The 22,078-nt window shown below is 44.3% G+C and overlaps 1 protein-coding gene across 3 annotated transcripts in view; it reads left to right on the top strand.

Annotated features, from left to right (window-relative positions):
* dlec1 (DLEC1 cilia and flagella associated protein) overlaps positions 1-22,078 on the top strand; it is a 191,340-nt gene that overhangs the window by 119,921 nt on the left and 49,341 nt on the right. For 2 of the 3 annotated variants that reach the window (XM_069914926.1, XM_069914927.1), the window contains 7 exons: positions 5,074-5,213; positions 6,613-6,766; positions 9,252-9,362; positions 10,945-11,075; positions 15,150-15,323; positions 18,940-19,016; positions 20,835-20,986. In XM_069914926.1, the coding sequence (XP_069771027.1) occupies positions 5,074-5,213; positions 6,613-6,766; positions 9,252-9,362; positions 10,945-11,075; positions 15,150-15,323; positions 18,940-19,016; positions 20,835-20,986 (939 nt within the window). The remainder of the gene's footprint in view (positions 1-5,073; positions 5,214-6,612; positions 6,767-9,251; positions 9,363-10,944; positions 11,076-15,149; positions 15,324-18,939; positions 19,017-20,834; positions 20,987-22,078) is intronic. The other variant, XM_069914929.1, reaches the window with a different exon arrangement.

Raw genomic sequence — 22,078 nt, 5'->3', positions numbered from 1 at the left:
CACCATCTACAAATTTGCCGACGACACGACAGTAGTGGGTGGCATAAAGGAAGGGGACAAGTCAGCGTACAGGATGGAGATTGAAAACGTGGCTGAATGGTTTACCAACAACAATGTCACCAAAACTAAGGAGCTGATTGTAGATTTCAGGAAGGGAAAACCAGGGGTAAGCAATCCAGTGATCATTGGGGGATCAGAGGTGGAGAGGGTGAGCACATTTAGGTTCTTGGGAGTCACTATCTCGGAGGATCTTTCCTGGACCCAACACACCAATGGCGTCGTGAAGAAAGCACATCAGCGCCTCTACTTCCTCATGAGTTTGCATCAGAAACCTTGGAAAACCTCTACAGATGTGTGGTGGAAAGTATGCTGACCGGATGCATCATGGTCTGGTATGGGAACACCAGTACCCCTGAACATAAAGCCCTCCAAAAGGTGGTGGATACGGTCCAGAACATTACAGGCAAATCCCTCCCCACTATTGAGTACATCGACAGAAAACACTGCCATCGGAGGGCAGCAGCAATTATCAAAGACCCACACCACCCAGCACATGATCTGTTCTCACTGCTTCCATCAGGAAAGAGGTACAGGTGCCACAAGACTCACACCACCAGGTTCAGGAACAGCTGCGACCCCTCCACCATCAGTTCTTTTGATTGTTTACGTGTTCACGCTGTGTCTAGTGTATTTTTTGCACAACCAATTAGCGTTAATTCTGTCATGTCTGCAGGAAAAAGGAATCTCAGGATTGTATGTGAATGCCATATATATACTCTGACAATAAATCTAAACCATCTACCAAAATTCTACCTTCAGGAAGGATAAGGTCAACAGACTCATGGATACCTTTTCAAGTCACAAATCATTTTAACTTGGAAATATTGCTTGATAGTTTCTGATAGTTTACAGATCCTCAACTAGCTATAGGAAAGATGTCATTCAGCTAGAAAGGGTGCAGAAGAGATTCACCAGTATGTTAAGAGGACTGGTGGGCTTGTTATAAGGAGAGGAAGGCAGGCAGGGCTTTGCAGGAATCTAAATCTGGATGATAAATTTAAGATGATAAAGGTAAGATTTAATCGGACCTGGTGGATAACTTTTTCCACACAGTGGGTGGTTGGTATAGTTGCCAGAGGGAGTGGTACAGGTACAATTACAACATTTAAAAGATATTCAGACAAGTGCACGGAGAGGAAAGTTTGGAGCGATATGGACCAAACTCAACAAAATAGGACTAGCTCAGGTAGGCAACTTGTACGGCATGGATGAGTTGGTCCAAAAGGCCTGATCATATGCTGTAAACCTCTACTAATTCTTTCTAAAAAAAACAAATCTCAACCAATAATGGTTCTGATCTTTAGAAAATCTTTATCTCAAGATTCAAGATTGCTTTATTGTCCTGTAATAATAAAGAAAATTTCATTTTTAATTTAATTTAATTTAGACCTACAGCATGGTAGCAGGCCATTTTGGGCCACAAATCTGTGCCCCCTAAAAATTACACACCATTAACCGACACCCCCAGTACGTTTTGAATGGTGGGAGGAAACTGGATCCCCCAAGGGGCATGTGGAGAAATTCAAACAATCCAAAGGGGATTATGATGGCGGTTTTTGGAATGTCTTCGGGGTATACCGAGATCTGGTGATAGCCCCTAATGAGGTCCACCTTTGAGAATATCTGTGCACCTTGCAGGTTAGCTGTAAAGTCTTGGATATGGGCATGGGATAGCTGTCCAATATGGTGGCCTCGTTGAGGCGGCAATAGTCTCCGCACGGCCTCCAACCACCTGCTGCCTTGGGGACCATGTGCAGAGGGGAGGCCCAAAGACTATCAGAGCACTGCTCAATGCAGAGTTCCTCCATCTTTTTGAACTTGTCCCTGGCTAGGTTGAGTTTCTCAGGGGGGAGATGCCACACCCTGAAATGGAGGGGAGGGCCCTCTGTAACAATTTGGTGTCTAACCTAATGTTTGGGTTCTGCCGAATGGAAGTGAGGCATGGTGATGGAGGGGAATTCTGCTAGAACCCAAGCGAATTCGTTATCGGCAGTACTCACTGAGTGCAGGTGGGGACTGGTGAGTCCAATGCCCTTGAGCAAGAGTGACTGAAATGTCTGGGCTTCCACCAGCCAGCGCCCTTTGATATCCACCAGGATTGAGTTGGCCTGCAGAAAATCTGCACCCAGTAATGGTTGTTGCATGGCCACCACCTTAAACTTCCAAATGAATTGCCTGTCCCTGAAGCATAGGGGGATGATGCATGTGCCAAATGTTTAGATGTTGGAGCTGTTTGCCGCTTTGCTACAGAGGGTCTCCAGGCTGGTCAGGGGAATGACACTGTATTGTGCCCCAGTGTCCACCAAGAAACGTTGGCCCAGCAGGGAGACTTGAATGTGTAGCAGGCTAGACAATTGGCCAGTCATCACACCCCTTAATGATGGCCGGCCTGGGCGTTTCCCTGGAACACGCAGAGGGAGCAGCATCAGTGGGCCTCAGAACCCCACTATTGGTGATAGAAACAGTATTGCTCACTGGTGGGGTGTGGCATTCAGGTGGTCGGACAATCGGTTGGTGGTTCTTCCTGGCCAGGCACTGTTGACACAGTGCTGTCACCTGCTTGAGTGAAGCGCAGGCATCCCTCTTCGCCACCAATAGCAGGTCTGCTCAGGCAGTCTTCCTCCATGATGAGCAGCCAGGTGTCCTTGGCCAGCCTCTCTAGGAAGATCTGCTGGAACAGCGGGCAGGAGGTCTGGCCATTATTGAGAGCGAGCATGTTGCTCATGAGGGCAGAAGTGGCCCTGTCCCCAACCATCGATATGCAACAGTTGGGCAACGCACTTGTGCTTTGAGAACCCAAAAGTGCAGGTTAACAGCTCTTTGATGGCCACATACCTTCCTCGTTCCAGGGGCTGCTGGAGGAAGTTGATGATGCAGGCTGATTGAGGGTGTATGTCATCGAACTGCGCCTCAGCTTGCTGGAGCCATACCCGTGGTTGCGACGTCTGGAAGCCGCAATTGTTCTTCCATCTTCATGTCCAAAGTCCCGTTTGGACCAGTTGGGGTCACCACTGTAGCAAGGTTGCTACAGTGCTCTCGGTTATAGCCCTAAGGCTGTAGCTCAAATCCACAGGAGAAGAAATACATGCACACCAGTAGAGTGTATTCGACGTTGAGTTTATTCAGTGGCAGATCTCCCTTTTATAGTCAGCTCGGCCGCATCACCACTGGGGTGTGGCTTTAGTGGGCCAGCTGCCAATTGGTTATCTCAGATGCCCGGGCCCCATTTGGGCCCCCTGTGATCCACCAGCAGTGATTGGCCAGTTTCATCGCTCTGCCAGCGGCCTATAGACACAGATGCTTCAGCCTGCACAATGCTTTGCCGGTCGCCACGTTCGAAGGCCATGTCCTGTGTCTGCCCAAGGACAGGCCGCTACAACGTCAAATTTTATTTTGCCTGCCATAAAGCAGACAAAGAGTCACCATTAGTATTGCCCAGTGCCCCTTGGGATTGCAATAAAAGTCAATAAATGAAACCCAGCATGTGGAAAAACAAAAAAGGGTTCCCTGGATATTTAAAAACAAAAATAGATGGACTTGTATGAAGTTGATATGGTCGGGAATGCAAATATAAATTAAGTAAGGAGACAGAATCATTCTGAAATTTCACTTGGGGAAATCATACGTACAGCAGTGATGCCTGAGACTGAAGAGCATGAGGCTGTCAATAATGTACATTGATGTTCGATGTGCACTGGCTTTCACATAGCCCACACAGCATGGCTTACTCATTGAGTCAGAATTGCAGGCTGGAACAAACAATCCAGGCTGAATCCCACTTTCCCGATGGTGCAGTGTACTCTGTCAGTGTGTCTGAAAGATCCACTTTAAGTTCATTTCAATGTTGCTGGGCAATATTCATACATCAAATAACATCACTAAATGATCAAAGTTTTTAAAAAATCTGTAAATGCTAGAAATCTAAAATAAGTAAAGGAAGTGGTGCAATACTCAGCAGATCAGGTCACGTCATCTTCCCAAAAGTGCAACCTGACCTTTTTACATTTTACGGTTACAGGCTCTTCCGGCCCACAAGCCCATGCCGCCCAATTACAACATGTGACCAATCAATTGATTAACTCTGTACACTTTTGGAATGTCGGGGGAAACCCACGGGGACGTGAGGAGAAGGTACAAACTCCTTACGGACTGCAGCAAATTCAAGCCTGGGTTACTGGTGCTGTAAAAGCGTTGCACTAACTGATATATCAACTGTACTGCCTTAAGTGCTGGCCTACAGACTATATCCACCATTTCCTGATTTTATTATCACTCAATGGTTGATTATTCTGGACAATGAAGATGTTGCTTTCTGAACAATTTTAGGTGAATTTTATGGATTTTGGGCTGGTGATCATGAAACTCACCTTAAAATTTCCAATCACGTAATTTTTTTTAGATACAACCTATTTTTGTGATTTCCTGTCATATTTTAAGTCTACTTCAAGCAGACAAAACCATGAAGAGCAGCATGTCATTGAAAATTCATTTTCTGCGTTTGCACTTGGACTTCTTCCCTGCTGATCTTGGTGCAGTCAATGGAAAACATGGTGAGAGGTTTCACCAGGACATTGTGACCATGGAAAAGTGGTATCAGGGAAACTGGAATCCATCACTGCTGGAATCCATTAGATGCTGAGAACTAACGAAAATCAGTGGCAAAACATTTTTAGGTCAGTTGAACTAATGCAAGGTGTCAGCGTCATTATGTGGTTAAACAGGCTGAATTCAGTAATGTTTAATCTCATGTTTCTCCAACTTCCTATGTGATTCAGCAAATCTGAAATTATCTTTGTGTTCAGTCTGTCATAATATCCAATTTAATTTCAGGAAGCAAAACTTCTGGGAAAATAAAATGTTGTCTAGTGTTACCTTTTCATTGTAATTTGTGGTCAAAAATGACAATATCAGCAAGGAACTATTACTTTTCTTTGACCAACACGGTCATTAAGTTTGTTTACACAAATGAGCAGGTGTAAAGGAAGTGTGATAGCCACCACTGTCTGATTGCAGGCCTCACAATTTACCTTTGAACCCTCTGTGGGCGTGCTAGCACCGCTGTCTGACTACAGTCTAAATGTTCTGTTCATGCCGACGAAGTGCCAAAGCCTGAAGACAGTTCTGGAACTGAATGTGGAAAATGGGAATACAAGGTAAACAAGGCAAACTCAACAATCGCATTATCCCCTCCAGCTGAGAGGACTGACCTGGTCTCTCCAGGATTTCGTAGCCTGAATGTTGTCCAAGTTGCTGACAATTGCATGTCGCTTCAGACAACTATTGGGATCAAGCACCACTGTTGTATCCTGTCGTCCCCATGCTGCTCTATTCTCTTTCTGCCCCACTTTTTTTGTTTTCTGTTGTCATGTTAGTGGTCTTTCCCATGTCACATCCTCTCCAGATACTCAATGCGGTCTTCACTGTGATCGCCAATCATACAGCTCAGAAGACCACCAACTTGGCACCAGTTTGACAGTGCTGCCCATTCATCCCACTTTCCTGTTCTTTCTCCATTGTCCATAATTTTTTTTTTCCTTTTTCAGCATTTATCCAGGAATCCATGACTAAATCGAGATGGTGGATTCCAAATGACATTATTCTGTATTAGAATAACATACTCTTTCTCTTCCCCCCCCCCCATGAAACTATTTAATTCCATGTCCTCTGGTTACTGACTTGTTCACCAATAGAAATAGTTTATCTCATTACTCAATTAAAGCCTCTCCTAAAATTAAATCTCCACTTTTCCAAATCACCTCAAGAAAGAGTGTTGACACATTTAAGGCACAATGTAACAGTGAAACTTTTACAACCAGATAATCACTACATTGGATGTGTTATTTTTAGGCCATTACACATAGGATTAGAAATGAGCCATTCAGCCCAATGAGCTGATCCATTCGCCCACTCTGCCCCTCTGCCCAGTCTTCTCCCCATAACCTTTGATGTCCTGGCTAATCAAGAACCTATCAATCTCTGCCTTCAATACACGCAATGACCCGGCTTCTACAACTGCCTCTGGCTTTAAAAAATTCCTACACATCTCTGTTCTTAGCACACGCTCTTCAATTCTGAAGTAATGCCCTCTTGTCTTTCCCACTGTGGGAAACAACCTTTCTGCATCTACTCTGTTTATGCCTTTCAACATTCAAAATGTTTCAAAAAGCTGATTGATTATCAGAGAGAAGTAAATTATTCCTGTCTTTACAATAATGTTGGGAAGGTTCACATATTGATTATCAGACGGCACAAATCTATAACAATTTTGCACACATATTCAGTCCTATATTAAGAGCATTGGATGTCCCAATAGAGTTCAGTATGTTTGAGTGCACCAAGGTTCTACGAGGTAATGAGCAGATAATCGTTTTTTAGAGGGGGTTGTTTGAGGGATGAGTGTTGGAAGTGACATTGGAGAGAATCCATCATTCTTTTAATTAACCTCCTGTAGAGAAATGTGGACCTTCCTCAGGCTAACACTTGGTTCAAAGAGCAGTCCATGAGCACAGTCCTCAGCAGGATGAATATCTGATAATTTGTGCCTCTCTCTAGTCACATTGCAGTGCAGGCTGAGGTCCAGGAGGTGCGGGTCTGCCTGCTGAGTTGTACCATTGTTTTCAATGAGATCTACGTCGGTGTCCCAGCAAGAGAGATGACAAGACTGTTTAACCAAACGCTAATCCCTGCAAAATGCTCCTGGGGTGAGGTGAGTCGAAGGAACACCTGATTTCTGTGCATTATAATCAACACCTTTGTAACATGTGAAGTAACCAGCCTGTCACATCTACCAACTTTTAAAGGTTTTCTAATCTGATTCTTGCTGCCACATTAGTCCATCCAGGGCCATAAACAGATCTTCCAAGTAAGGCAAAGCTTTTCATGATACATCATCCAACCTTATCTACTGCTTCCGTCAACTACTGTGTGATCCCACCACCAATCACATATTCTCCACTCCACCTTCCACACAGACCACTCCCTCTGTGACTCCCTTGTCCACTTGTTACTTACCCCTGTGATTGCATGAACTGCTACACGTGTGCCCACACCTCCTCCTTCATCACTACTTAGCACCCCAAACAGTTCCTCCAAATGAAACACTTCACTTGTGAATCTGCAGCTGTCATATAATGCATCCAGTGCACCCACTGTGGTCTTCTCTACGTCAGAGAGACTGGAAGATTGCTTTGTTGAGCACCTTCGCTCTGTCTCCTGGAATAGTGGAGATCTCTTAGTGGCCAAGCATTTCAATTCCCTGTCCTATTCCCATGCCAACATGTCTGTCGATGTTCTCTCACACTACCATCTGGATGGGCACTCTCCAACCTGATGGCATTCACATCAGCTTCTCCGATTTCCGTTAGCACCCCCTCCCCCTTGTCTTTCTCCTTCCCCTATCTATATCTTTCTTCTAGTGTGCTCTCTCTCTCTCCCCCCCTCTCCCTCTGACTCCTTTTCTCCAGCTCTACATACCTCCATCCCCCAATCAATTCTCACATTTCCTCTCCTGACCTATCCATGTCCAATTATGGCAGATTCTCCTGTGCTCCACCCTCTGCCCTTTTTTCCATCCTCCCTCAGCCTTTTTATTCAGGTGCTTGCCTGCTTTTTGCTCATACATTGAAGAAGGCCTCAAGCCTGAACATTGGTTATATATCTTTACCTCCCATGGATGCTGCAGGACAATGTGTCCTGATTAGAAGATTGAGAGGGGATCTCATAGAGACATATAAAATTCTGGCAGGACTGGACAGAATGGATGCAGATGGGATGTTTCCAAGGATGGGAAAATCCAGAACCCGGGGCCATGGTTTGAGGATAATAGGCAAACCATTTAGGACCGAGATGAGGAGGAATTTCTTGACCCAGAGGTTGGTGAATCTGTGGAATTCATTGCCACAGAGGGCAGTAGAGGCAGGTTCATGAAATATATTTAAGAGGGAATTTGATCTATTTCTTCAGTATAAGGGTATTAAAGGTTACGGAGAGAAGGCGGGGACGGGGCACTGAACTTTAAGATCAGCCATGATCTCGTTGAATGGCGGAGCAGGCTCGAAGGGTCGAATGACCTACTCCTGCTCCTATCTTCTATGTTTCTATGTGTCCTCCTCTACATCCATGAAACCAAAGCCAGGTGACCACTTCTCTGAATACCTACACACTATTTGTGTGTCTAACCTTGAACTTCACGTGATCAGTCACTTCAACTCCCTCAACCATTCCCAGTCCTTGGCCTCCTCCATTGCCAGGTTGAGGCTAAATGTAAACGTGAGGAAAATCACATCACGTGCCACTGGGCAGCCTTAAATCTAATGGCATGAGCATCAATTTCTTTCATTTTAGGTAACCCCAACCCCATCTAGTTCCACTATTTCCATCTCTTCTTTCATTTCTCTCTAACTATCTTTACCCCCCCGCCCCGCATAGCCTGTGGTCTCTCCCTTTCCTTGTCTCTCCACCTCTCCCCATCTTGGCTCCTCCCCAGCTTCTTTCCCCATTTCATGGAAGCAATTATCACATTCCCCCTTTCACTTCAGTCTCTATAAGGGATCTCAACCAAAATGTTCACTGAACATTTCTACCCATAGATGCTGCATGTCCTGTGAAGTTTTTTCCTCATATTTTCTGGTTTAATTTCAGTTTTAAAGTATCTAGAGTATTTTTGATTTACATTAACTTCCAGATGCCATCCACGTGTGCTTCAGTGAGGTGTAAATATTGTCTACCAAGTGCTGTATTGTTTTGGGCCAATCTAGGTGGAAGCAAATTATTCCTGCAACTATGGGAAGACCAGGTGGGCAAATATATATAGGTTGTGAGGCCCCACAAGTCTCAACTACCTTGCAAATGTACTCTCTTTCATTAAGATATGGTCATAACCTTTGCGCAAGCTTGCTGATAGCAATGTGTGAATTAGAAAGTACCTTGATCAAATGTACCTCAAAATGAAATATTCAGATCTCTGGAAGAGATTTCTTCACAAGAAGAGAATCTGTTGAATCATGATGTGAGAAGGTTGTAAGGTCTGACATCTAATCATGTTCAAGTTTATCATCATCTGATTGTACATATACAACCTGACAAAACAGTGTCTCTCTCCAGACCATGGTGCATGCATGAAAGCACACAATGATCTCATAAAATAATCAGAATAAAAAATATATAAATGTGTCTCCCTCTTTGTTAATAAGGTGCACAAAAGTCGTGCACATCAATGCCAGGTCAAGATCACCCCAGCAAGCTTCACGTTGGGCCCAAATGAAGAAGCAGCAGTGAGCGTGGAATTAACAGTTTTCAATGCAGTGAGTCTTCACAGCAGCAAGTACTGTCAACTTAACTTTTTTTTATTGCATGAGTCCTGTATCGGGTAACAGCATAATTATTGTTACAAGGTGTTCTTAGAGCACAGAGAACATAGGACAGGAGCAAGCCCTTTGGTCCACATATCTCTGCAGAACATGATGCCCAAATTAAACTAAATGCTGTTTGCATATAACTTTATTCCCTGTATATCCATGTGTCTATCTAAGACAGCCAGTCTCAACATTGTTTTTGGCTATGGCCTTCTTAGAACTCTGAATAAAGTTTATAGGTCTCCGTCTCTGTGAAACAGTCATCTTTAGTTGGTTTCTTCAACTACATAAAAAACCCTTAAATATGATGTGGCCCCCAAGTGGGGGAGGGGGGGCATACAGCCCCCCTCCGTTGAGAATGCCTCTTAAAGCAAAAATACAAGGTATAGTTTCACATAAGACAAAAGTGCAGGGTATAGTGTTAAAGAGAACAATTAAACAGTGCAAGGCATAATGATTACTGTGAATATAAGGAGAGGAGTTACTGGGAGCAGCTAATTCCCTATTGACCCTCAAGGTTTCCTTGCTTTGTTCTTACAATCTGATGTATTCTTACAATCCAATCTTATGATGGAATTCTTACAATGTATTCTTACAATCCAATCTCATGATGGAATTGATGTGCAATTCCATCATGAGTTGATCCGTTCTCCCACTCAGCCCCACTCCCCTGCCTTCTCCCCATAATCTTTGATATCCTGACTCTTCAAATACCTATCAATCTCTGCCTTAAATACACCCAACAACTTGGCCTCCAAAGCCACCCATTGGCAGCAAGTTCTAGAGGTTCACCACTCTCTGGTTAAATGAATTCCTCCACATCTCTTTTAAATGGGCGCCCTTCAATCCTGAAGTTGTGCCCTCTTGTCCTGGACTCTCCTCAGAGTCCAAAACTATACCCCATATTCCAAGTATACAAGAGCAGGGATGTTGAGGCTTTATAAGGCACTGGTGAGACCTCACGGTGCATTGTGAGCAGTTTTGGGCTCCTCATTTAAGAAAGGATCTGCTGACTTGGAGAGGGTTTAAAGGAAGTTCATAAGGATGATTCCAGGAATGAAAGGGCAATTTAATGGCTCTTGACCTGTATTCTTTGGAATTTAAGAGAATGAGGGAGAATCTCATTGAAACATTTTGAATGTTGAAAGGTGTGGACAGAGTAGATGTTGAAAGGTTGTTTCCTGTGGTGGGAGAGTCCTGGACAAGAGGGCACATCTTCAGGATTGAAGGGTGTACGCTTAGAACAGAGGGTGGTGAATCTGTGGAATTTGTTGCCACGTATGGTTGCAGAGGCTGGGTCATTGGGTGTATTTAAGACAGAGATTGTTAGGTTCTTGATTAGCCAGGGCATCAAAGCTTATGGGGTGAAAGCCAGGCAGTGGGGTTAAGTGGGAAAATGGATCAGCTCATGATTAACTAGTGGGGCAGACTGTTTACTATTTCTGCTCCTATGTAGATTTTGTAGGGTACAACTTTGAAGGGTACAGCCATTTAACTTTGTTCCACAATTGATTGTGATGCTACCTCTCAGGATGAGCTAAACAGTGTTCCAGTCTCGTGCACAGTGGAGGATATGAAGGAACCACTTTTGCTGGAATTAATTGCTAAACCAAAGGGCTTGAATGTAATCTACAGTGTTCCTGCTGACGACCATGAGGAGAGGTAAACCCTGAAAGTACTACATCCTTAGTGATGCTTTATTGTTCATATCAAATCATTGCTATTCCTTATCATTAAAACAAACCATTCTATTTGTTTAAATTTTTAAATTTTAATGTTTAGATGTACATTTAGATGGCCATTTCAGCCCATAAATCTGTGCCACCTAATTAACCCACACCTCCCGTACATTTTGAACAGTGGGAGGAAACCACTGGGGAAAACCCTCGCAGACATGGGGACAACATACAAACTCCTTACAGACAGTGTGGGATTCAAATCCAGGACCCAATCGCTGGTGCTGTAAAGACATTGCGCTAACTGCTACAGCAACCGTGCCGCCCTAAAACTCCTTCCTCTTTTTATTGTTCCACAATTTCATCGATCTAAAAACCCCTAAATATCTCTTCTAACTGACTACGTGAATAGCAGCGATTTATCCAAGGGGAAATAGTCAAGGTACATAAGGGAGAAGGGACCCACTGACGGAAGTAGATGGGAAACAACATATGCAGGTTTTAGAATTTCTTGGATAGGCTAGCATGCCAAGTTGCCTGTGTCTTTGCTGTGTAATGTAATCCATTGGGTTAATCCACCAGCAGCCTTTGAATTTGTGGTCTCTCTGCCCAATTAAATTATGTTTTAATATCATTGAGTGTAGCATGAAAGGCTGCTTTCATTAAGAATCCCTAATTGGCATGAATCCATCCTGAGTTTGGTGTAGAGTCAATCAGAACAGAATAGGCCCTTCGACCCAACTCATCTATGCCAACTAAATTGGCATTGGGCTAAATCTATTTGCCTTCATTTGGTCCTTTTCCTTCTGAAACCTTATCCTTTTGAAATCATAATTGTGCCCACTTCATCTGGCAGCTCTCATTCTAGAATCAGCTATCAGCCAAGAGTGTGGACATTCAATTTATCTTTGCTCCTAATCTCTATATGAAGGGCCCCCAATCTTTTTAGACCATCGTCCTCCAGGCATGGAATCCCCCCATGACATTCTTTGTTTTTTGTATGTCGGGGTGGTGGTTGGTGGTGCTGCCCAGGTGTGGGGGGTGGCAGCACTGGCTGGGGTGGGGGGGAGGGGCGCCGCCACCAAAGTACAAAGAACATACTCCTCTTTCTTCTCCGCTCCATCCACCCTCTCTTGCCTTTCCTGTTCACTCTCAACTTATTAAGAGGCTGAAGCCAAATACAACATGGTGACCACCAAGACCAACTCTTGTGAGAGGTTGGCCACCATTGCCATAGCCACTGTTTTCTATAGATACACCCCTGCTTTCCAACACAAAAATTCAATAGACACCCCACCCCCCTCACGGGATTTATCGACCTCTATTTGACCCCCAAGCATTTATTGTTATCTTGGGTATCCCCTTCGACTCCCCCCCCCCCCACCGCAGAGGTCAATATCAACCACTTTGGAGACCCCTGCTCTATAAGGTGTATCTATTAATAGTAATCCTTAGTTTAATGTTAAAACTATATTTTATTTAGATATGGTTTAATAAGTTAGTTTGGGGTGGTTACAGGGCCACAAAGGCAACACGTTAGTCTTCTTCTTTGGCTTGGCTTCGCGGACGAAGATTTATGGAGGGGGTAAAAAGTCCACGTCAGCTGCAGGCTCGTTTGTGGCTGACAAGTCCGATGCGGGACAGGCAGACACGATTGCAGCGGTTGCAAGGGAAAATTGGTTGGTTGGGGTTGGGTGTTGGGTTTTTCCTCCTTTGCCTTTTGTCAGTGAGGTGGGCTCTGCGGTCTTCTTCAAAGGAGGTTGCTGCCCGCCAAACTGTGAGGCGCCAAGATGCACGGTTTGAGGCGTTATCAGCCCACTGCCGGTGGTCAATGTGGCAGGCACCAAGAGATTTCTTTAGGCAGTCCTTGTACCTTTTCTTTGGTGCACCTCTGTCACGGTGGCCAATGGAGAGCTCGCCATATAACACGATCTTGGGAAGGCGATGGTCCTCCATTCTGGAGACGTGACCCATCCAGCGCAGCTGGATCTTCAGCAGCGTGGACTCGATGCTGTCGACCTCTGCCATCTCGAGTACTTCGACGTTAGGGGTGTAAGCGCTCCAATGGATGTTGAGGATGGAGCGGAGACAACGCTGGTGGAAGCGTTCTAGGAGCCGTAGGTGGTGCCGGTAGAGGACCCATGATTCGGAGCCGAACAGGAGTGTGGGTATGACAACGGCTCTGTATACGCTTATCTTTGTGAGGTTTTTCAGTTGGTTGTTTTTCCAGACTCTTTTGTGTAGTCTTCCAAAGGCGCTATTTGCCTTGGCGAGTCTGTTGTCTATCTCATTGTCGATCCTTGCATCTGATGAAATGGTGCAGCCGAGATAGGTAAACTGGTTGACCGTTTTGAGTTTTGTGTGCCCGATGGAGATGTGGGGGGGCTGGTAGTCATGGTGGGGAGCTGGCTGATGGAGGACCTCAGTTTTCTTCAGGCTGACTTCCAGGCCAAACATTTTTAAATATTTTTAAAACATATGGTTCTTTGAGATGGAAGACAGATGCCAATTTGAGACGATAATGGATGCTGATTGAAGTTGGAATCTGAAGATGAAAGGATTTAAGATTTTGAGATACTGAAAACAATAGGTGTTATTTCAGACACACTTATGTAAACACGCAGCCATTTTGTGTCCATGTGGGCAGACAGCCCAGAACCAGAAGGGAACCATCCAACAAAGTTAACTGCTTTGATTCTGTGAATGAGTGGACTTTGATGCTTTTAGCACATCCGTGTCAAAAGACCTTATGACCTTCAAAGACAGAAATGATGTTACATACCATGTGATAGAGAGATATGCAAGAAATATCAAAATGAGAGACAAAGAAGTCAGTTTAAGGAAACTCGCGGTTCTGTTCAGATGCAGAACTGGCCAGCAGTAATTCTTCCAGAAACAGGGGAAAAGCTGCCTATGTGTTTCTCCTAACAAAAGGGGAACAAAGAATAAGCAGATTTCAAAAGAGAAGCCTGCTTCTGACTGTCTCTTTAAGATAAAGAGGGCAGTTTCATCATTTGGAAAACAGATTCCAAAAGTCTTCATTCAAAAGAAGAAGATTTGATCCTGGGAAGACAAGACTTATATTATCCCTTTCATGGGAGATATATATGTGCCCAGAAGATGGTCACTTCTGCATAAAGAATATCTCAAGGACAACTCATCAAAAGATTCATTAGTTTAAAGAGGCCTGATGATGTTTAAAAGCACTTTATAATTATTTCTGAATTGAAAATTTAAGACTAAAATGAAGCTGAAGTGTTAAAATCGACCTCAGAGTGAGACTTTAATTACACACACACATTTATGTTTGTGCACAGTGGGGTTAAATTTGGAGATAAGTAAGAAATTTTTATGTTATTAATAGTTTAATAAAAACGGTTATTTTGAATTTACCACGATCTGATGAATTTTCCATTGCTGTTCCTGTGTTAGTGCTAACAAAGTCCCTTTAGTCCCAAACACAATTAAAAGGGTTGTTAGTTCGTAACAAAGGTCATCCTAGTGTCTATTCAACTTCTCTCTATAACTCAAGCCTTCCACTCCCAGCAACATCACAGACATACAGCACAGTAACAGGCCATTTTGGCCCATGAGTCCATGTTGCCCAATTTATACCAATTAGCCTACACCCCTGGTACATTTCAAACAGTGGGAGGAAACCGGAGCCTCTGGGGAAAACTCCTTAAAGACATTGTGGGACTTGAACTACAGTCCCAATCACTGCAAAGGTGTTTCACTAACCACTACGCCAAACATGCCTGCACATTCCTGTGTGGGTTCCAACTGTCTTTGCAGCATTTAAATGGATATTAAACTTTAATTACTGTCATATGTCAGACTGCCCAATGTTAGAAGCCCTGGTAAACACATTTCATACGAGAGAGAAACACCTGGTATTTTCAGACTCAGTGAAGGGTCCTGACCCAGAAAGTTAGCTGAGCATTTCTACCCATGGTAGCTGCCTGACCCGTTGAGTCCCTCCATCTTCTCCCAGTTTACATTTCATACAAGTGTCTTGTGGCCATAGTGTGATTTTTAACTCCATTCCTTTTTGACACAGTGACTTTCCAGTTCTGGACTTCAGTGAAATGATGGTACACGGCACAGTGAAGAGAAAACTGCTAATGAGCAACACCACTGCCATCGCAGGCCCATTCAGCCTAGAAGTGGACTACTTCAGCAGCTGCCCTCCATTCCCACATCCAGACAGCCGACTACCTGATCCACCCAGTCAGTAAGTCGCAGAAACAGTCAATCTTCCCTCTGCTGCTCAACCAAAAAAATCAAGTTCATTGCATAGAAATGAGCAGAATAAAAGCACCCAACTTACCAGTCAGGCTTCTAGTAATTATCTTCCCCTTGCAAGTGAACCACTTGTGAATGTGTAGGGATCATCTACTGCATCTGGTGCTCCCGTTGTGGTGGGCTCTACATCGGAGGGACTGGGTGCAGACTGGGAAATTGCTTTGCTGAGCATCTCAGCTCTGTCTGCCACAATAGTGTGGATCTCCCAGTGGCCACCCATTTCTTTTCCCTATCCCAATCCCTTGCTGACATGTCTGTCCATGGACTCATGCACTGCTAGACTGAGACCACTCGCAAATTGGAGGGACAACACCTCATCTTACTACTGGGCCCCCTCCAACTGGATGGCATTAATATCGACCTCTCTGGCTTTTGTTTAACCCCATCCCCTCCACTTCCTTACCCCCCCTCCCCTCCAACTCTGTCCCTCTTCCTTTTCCCTGTCTCCCTTCACACAGACATAATCAATTTTCACCTCTCCCTTATCATATCCAATTAACACCTTTTGATGATCTTTCTCCACACCCCCCCACCGCCCCCCCCCCTCCCCCCCCCCCCCCCGGCCAGCATTGTCTGTATGCTGAGATTTCCTGTTCTTTGTTCATTCTGCTTATTCCTTGAAGAAGGGCTCAGGACCAAAACGTTGGCAATAGATCTTTGCCTCCTATGGACACTGCAAGACCAGCTTTGTTCCTCCAGCATTTCAGTGTGTTTTTACTACAATCACAGCACCTACAGCCTTTCATGTTTCTCTCATTATCTTTGTAGAGCTCATCGAAAGAACCAAAGACTTGTTAATCCAAACCAAGGCTTTTATTAGCAAAAGACAGGAACTCTTCTCAGGTGGCCGACCAGTCCGGAATGATCCGACCTGGCTAGGGACACAACCCTTTAAGGCCCAGACAGTAGGTGTGGCTAAGCTCTCAGCCAATCGCTGTAAGCACAGTCATTACACTCTAGATACTGTAACTATATACATTGGTGATAGGTCTGTACTATCACAATCTTCCCCTTACTCTGGTGTTTGCCTACACAGACTTCTGAGGTTAAAAATAGAGACTACCATCTCAAGGGCATCAGTCATGGGTATTAACTCGTGGTCCTTTCAGTTGTAAGTTCACACATAAATATGGGAAACATTATGGTGCTGCATGTGGTTCCGCTCACTCCCAGCTGTCTGTGTGGAATTTGGACGTTCCCTGTTACTGCATGGGTTTCCCACAGATGCTCCGGATTCCCCCTTCACCCCAAAGTTGGGCTAATGGGCGCTGTACATTCAGACAGCTGTTCTTTTTTCACCTTAAGGAAGAGGTCAGGCCTGAAATGTTGGTAATATATCTTTACCTCCTATGGACAAAGCGAGGCCGTCTAGGTTCCTCCAGCATCTCCTTATTTTGCATACTGTAAATGACTCCAGAGTTGATGAGTGATAGGAGAATTAGGGAGTTGTTAATGGGCATATTTTAATTTTAGTTTTGAGATACAGCTCAGTTACAGGCCCTTCCCTCCCATGTGTGCACGCCATAATTTATACCCATGTGGCCAACAAATCTACAATCCCCGTGCATCTTTGGAATGTGAGAAGAAACCGGAGCACCAGGAAGAAACCTACGTGGTCACAGGAAGAACGTACAAACTCCATACAGTCAGCGCCAGATTCGAACCCAGGCCGCCGACGTTGGAATAGTGTTGTACTAACTGCTACACTAATTGTGCCGCCATGTGAGAGAATAGATTGTGAGGAATTTGGGGGGGGGGGATTCTCTTATGCTCCAAGGATATACGAAAATGAATGATGAGAAATGATCACTGCTCTAAGTACTAACTTTGTTATGCGTTCCACATGTCTTTGTGTAATCGGGGATCTAGCACAAAAAAATAAACTCTGGAAGAACTCTACAGATCAGGCAGCATGAGTGGAAGAAAAATGTTGATACATCTAGTCAAAATCCTGTTTCAGGACTTCAGCAGCGATTCAGCTGCCCATTTTTTGCCACAGATGCTGCCTGACCTTTTGAGTTCTGCCAGCATTTTGCTTTTCCCTTATTTTGTATTTCATAGAGAACCATAGAACTTTACAGCACAGAAAACAGCCCCTTCTAGTCTGTGCTGAACTATGATTTTGCCTAGAACCACTGACCTGCACCCGTTCCACATCCCAGCATACCCCTCCCATCCATGTACCTGTCCAAATTTTTCTTATGAACCCACATTCACCACTTCAGCTGGCAGCTCGTTCCATTCACCCACCACTCTGTGTGAAGAAGGTCCCCCTAAACTTCATCCCTTTCACCCTTAACTGATATCTTTTGCTTTGTTTCTCACATAACCTCAGTGGGCAAAGCCTACTTGTATTTATCTATCCCCCTCATAATTTTAAATACCTCTATCAAATCTCCCCTCATCATCTATGGCCCAGGGAATGAAGTCCTAACCTGTTTAACCTTTTCCTGTAACTCAGTTCCTGAAATCCAGACAACATCCAAGTAAATCTTCTCTGCACTCTTTCTACCTTCACCATATAACAATTACAGTATGGAAACTGTAATTTCTAGACTGAACCGATTTAAGTGAACTCCACTAGTTCCATCTACCTGCTCCCTGCCCATAACCCTCCAACCCCCTCACATCCATGCACTCATCCAATCTCCACTTAAATGACAGAATTGACCCTGCTGCAACTACCTCTTCCGGAAGGTCATTCCACTCAGCCACCACTCTCTGAGTGAGAAGAAGCTTCCTCTCATGTTACTTATAAAGTTTTGCCCTCTAACCTTTAACTTATGACCCCTCATTCCAATCTCCCCTACCCTCAAGGGGAAGAGCCTATTCACATCTACTCTATCCATCCCTCTCATAATTTTATATACCTCTATCAAATCCCCTCGCAACCTTCTACGGTCCAATGAATAAATACCCAGTCTACTCAGTCTTTCTCCATATCTTATTCATAGCTTTCCTGTAGTTAGAAACACGAAAGTCTACAGACACTGTGATTGTAGTAAAAAAAACACTTAAAACCTGGAGAAACTCTTTCCTCACCAATGTCTTATACACCTTCAGCATAACATCCCAACTCTGATAACCAATATTTTGATTTATGAAGGCCAATGTGCCAAAAGCTCTCCTTACAACCCTATCCACCTGTGATGCCACTTTCAAGGAATTATCTATCTGTATTCCCACATCCCTCTGTTCTTCAGTGCCCTACCGCTTACCGTGCATGGTCTACTTTAGTTTATCCTTCCAAAATGCAACACCTCACACTCAACCCTTTGGAGTTTTGTAGAGCAACTCTGTACCAGACAGACATTTGAGTAGATGTTTTGGTTTCTTTTCATGTAACACAAATATTTTCATGATTTTTATGCAGTCAGTACTGATGCAACCAAACCCTGACTGCATCATAGGAAAGGAGGCCCATAAACGTTGAGCAGTCCTAGGTGGGCCATAGCCACAAAAAGGTTGAGATGAGCTGCTCTAGATCATATTTTCATAACTCTCAATATGTAAGAATAACTCTGTATCATGTACTAATATTGAAGTTCAAAGATGCCACTCCTGAAGAGAACAGTGAATCTTACGGAAGGACCAGCCAAGTCTCTGGAGCAACTGCAGCGTGGTAAGAATATAATTACATTCTCACTGTAGATATAACTCTGTAGTAAGTTGTGAACCATGCTCTGAGGTTTTTCACATTCATGGAATCAGAATCAGAATTTATTGTCATGAAGATGTCACAAAATTCCTTGTTTTACAGCAGCGTCATCGTGTAAACATTTATATAAACCACCTTAAAAATAAAAATAGTGCAAGGAAAAGAAACAGTCAAAGTGAGGCAGTGTCAGTGCTTCATTGTCAATTCAGCAATCTGATGAAGCTGTCCTTGTGCCGCTGAGTGCTCGTTTTTGGGTTCCTGTACCTTTTTCCCAATGGTTGCAGAATGAAGAGGGCATGGCCCGGGTGGTGGGGGTCCTTGAGGATAGTAGCTACTTTCTTAAGACACCGCCTACAAAAGTAGATGTCCTCGATGGGGTAAAGTTTGGGGTCCGTGATATCACTGGCACAGTTAACAACCCCCTGGAATTTTTTCTTCTCCTGAGCATTGGCACCTCCATACCAGATTGTGAAACAACCAGCCAGAGTGTTCTCCATGTACAAGTTTTTGAGAGTCTTTGGTGACATATCGAATCACTTCAGACTCCCCACAAAGTATAGCCACTGGTAAGCTTTCTTCATTATTGACTTGGAGGCTCCAGGATGGATCCTCAGAGATGTTAACACCCTGGAATTTGAAGTTCTTGACCCTCTCCACTGCTGACCCCTCGATGAGGACTGGGTCGTGTTCCCCTGACTTCCTCCTGAAGCCCACAATTATCTCCTTGGCTTTGTTAATGTTGAGCGTAGTGTTGTAGTTGCGATACCACTCAACGAGCTCATCTATCTTCCTCCTGTATGTTTCCTCATTACCATCTGCGATTCTGTCGACAACCATCGTATAATCGGAAAATAGTTTTGGCAAATCTTTGGCCTGCCTAAACTGATAGGACAGTTTCCATAAACCAAGAGTTTTAAAATACAATTTTACCCTACCCCTCAGATCTTCAAGATTCAAGATTTTTTTATTGTCATGTAATAAAACAGAAAATATAATATCACATGGAAGTTCCTTTAGTCTGCCGTAAGGCAGACAGAGTCACTATTAGTATTGGTCCTTACAGTGAGAGAAAGAGAAGCCAAAGAGAGACCCCTCAGAATTACTGAGTGTTCATAGATTTGCCTCCAGATTACTGCAGCCACACAGACCCCTGTTCTATCCATTGAATACCCAGTATCCAGATCCAACCCCTTGATGTGATCAGGAGTTTTTTCTTTGGCAGCCTTTCTTTCCCTCAGCACCCTATCGAATCCTAGTTCTGATTCCTGGTTCCCATGAGCCAGTCTCCAGTAGTCCATAGCCCGTGTCGGTCCATCAGATGCAAGTTGCTAGCAGCCTGCAGCCTGGGTGGTCACTGAGCCTCTCGCTGTCCTAGAGGGTCTTCACCTATGCTTCTCCTTCTCAAACGGGGTTATTCCCTCTGTTTTCTGGGGCCCTGCACCAGTTCTCTTCTTCCCCAGAGTCTGTAAATCCTCAAGGCTGCTGCCAGCACAGGCACCACCAACTTGGGCCCAGACCCCGCAATTGCAGGATTTTAAAGTAAAACACCATCGGCTCCTTTAGGCCGTTAGAAGCCAGTACGGAGCCATCAGTAGTCGGACTGGGCAATAAAACATTGCAGAGAAGTGCCATGTCTTCGCTGCCCCGCTCTCCGCGAATCCGCACCAGCAATAGTTGTAAGGCCACATTATAATTACACGCGTGTCCCAGCTCAGTCATGGCCACGGAAACATTTGGACAACTACTTTCAGGGTGTCTAAAGTTTTGTGTTCCTCCTGACAGAATTTGCGGATGCGTTGCTCAACCACAAGAAAGGTGCAGCATTTGTTGTGCAACCTGCGACAGGAACCCTGGAGCCATTCCAGCAGCTGGTGATAGAAATTACTGCCTATGCCAACATGTGGGGAGCCTATTCCGACCACCTCATTTGCAAAGTTAGTATTCCCTTTCTTTATCAGAATCAAAATGATCATATCATGAAATGTGTTGTTTTGGAGAAGCAATCACAAAGCAAACATTTATATAAATGATCCTACAAAATAAATAAAAATAGTGCAAGAAAACATCAAAGGCAGGCTCTTTGGTTCATTGATCATTCAGGAATCTGACGACAGCGGGGAAGATAATGTCCTTGTGCCTCTGAGTGCTCATCTTCAGGCTCCTGTACCTTTTTCCCGAAGGTAGCAGAGTGAGGAGGGCATGGTTTGGGAGGTAGGGGTTCTGGAAGATAGAGACAGCTTTCTTAAGACACCACCTCTTGCAGATGTCCTTGATGGGTTGAAGACTGGTGCCCATGATGTCACAGGCTGAGTTAGCAACCCTCTGGAATTGTTCCTTTTCCTGAGCGTTGGCACCTCCGTACCAGTCTATGATCCTATGAGTGCTCCTGTGGAAGTCATCAATGACTCTCATTTTATTGTTCCTTACCTACTAACTACAGCAGTCGGCCCAACCCCACCCATGCTAGTATTTTTTAAACCAAAAATAGATTTCATTCACGATAAATTATCAACAAAAGGAAAACCATTCAGTCTCACAACCTTAGTGTTGTATCCATACATTTCCACCACTGTACATTGTTTCATTCATTTCTATTTAGCAACATTGCCAGCTCTGTGGCACCTTGTCATCCCTTCTCTGTTGTTTGAGGGGCCCCTCAATGCCCAGGGATGGAAGGACTCTAGACTGTGGCCAATCCTCACATAGGCTACACTAAGCCTCATTGCGCCCATCAGCATGTACTCCTGCAGCCTGGAATGTGCCCTCATCAGCATTCCCTCAGTATAAATCCTTCAAACAAGCCTGCTCCTATCCCTCCATCCTGTGCTTTCCTTATGTTCCTTTCTCCCTCATGTTTATCAAGGTTCCCTTTGAATCATTCTGCACTATTCCCTCTGATGCTCCATCTGGTTTTGATGTTCCCCATTCTAACCACTCTGGATAATAATGTCTTCACTAAATTTGTTAGGGGCACCTCGTTTTCATGGCCCTGGTACCTACTTTTATTGAAGCTCTTGGGTAATTTT

Source organism: Narcine bancroftii, chromosome 1 (genome assembly GCF_036971445.1).
Source record: "Narcine bancroftii isolate sNarBan1 chromosome 1, sNarBan1.hap1, whole genome shotgun sequence".
NCBI classification, from domain to species: domain Eukaryota; kingdom Metazoa; phylum Chordata; class Chondrichthyes; order Torpediniformes; family Narcinidae; genus Narcine; species Narcine bancroftii.
The sequence above is the reverse complement of the archived record's forward strand: the minus strand, read 5'-3'. Positions and strand labels throughout refer to the sequence as shown.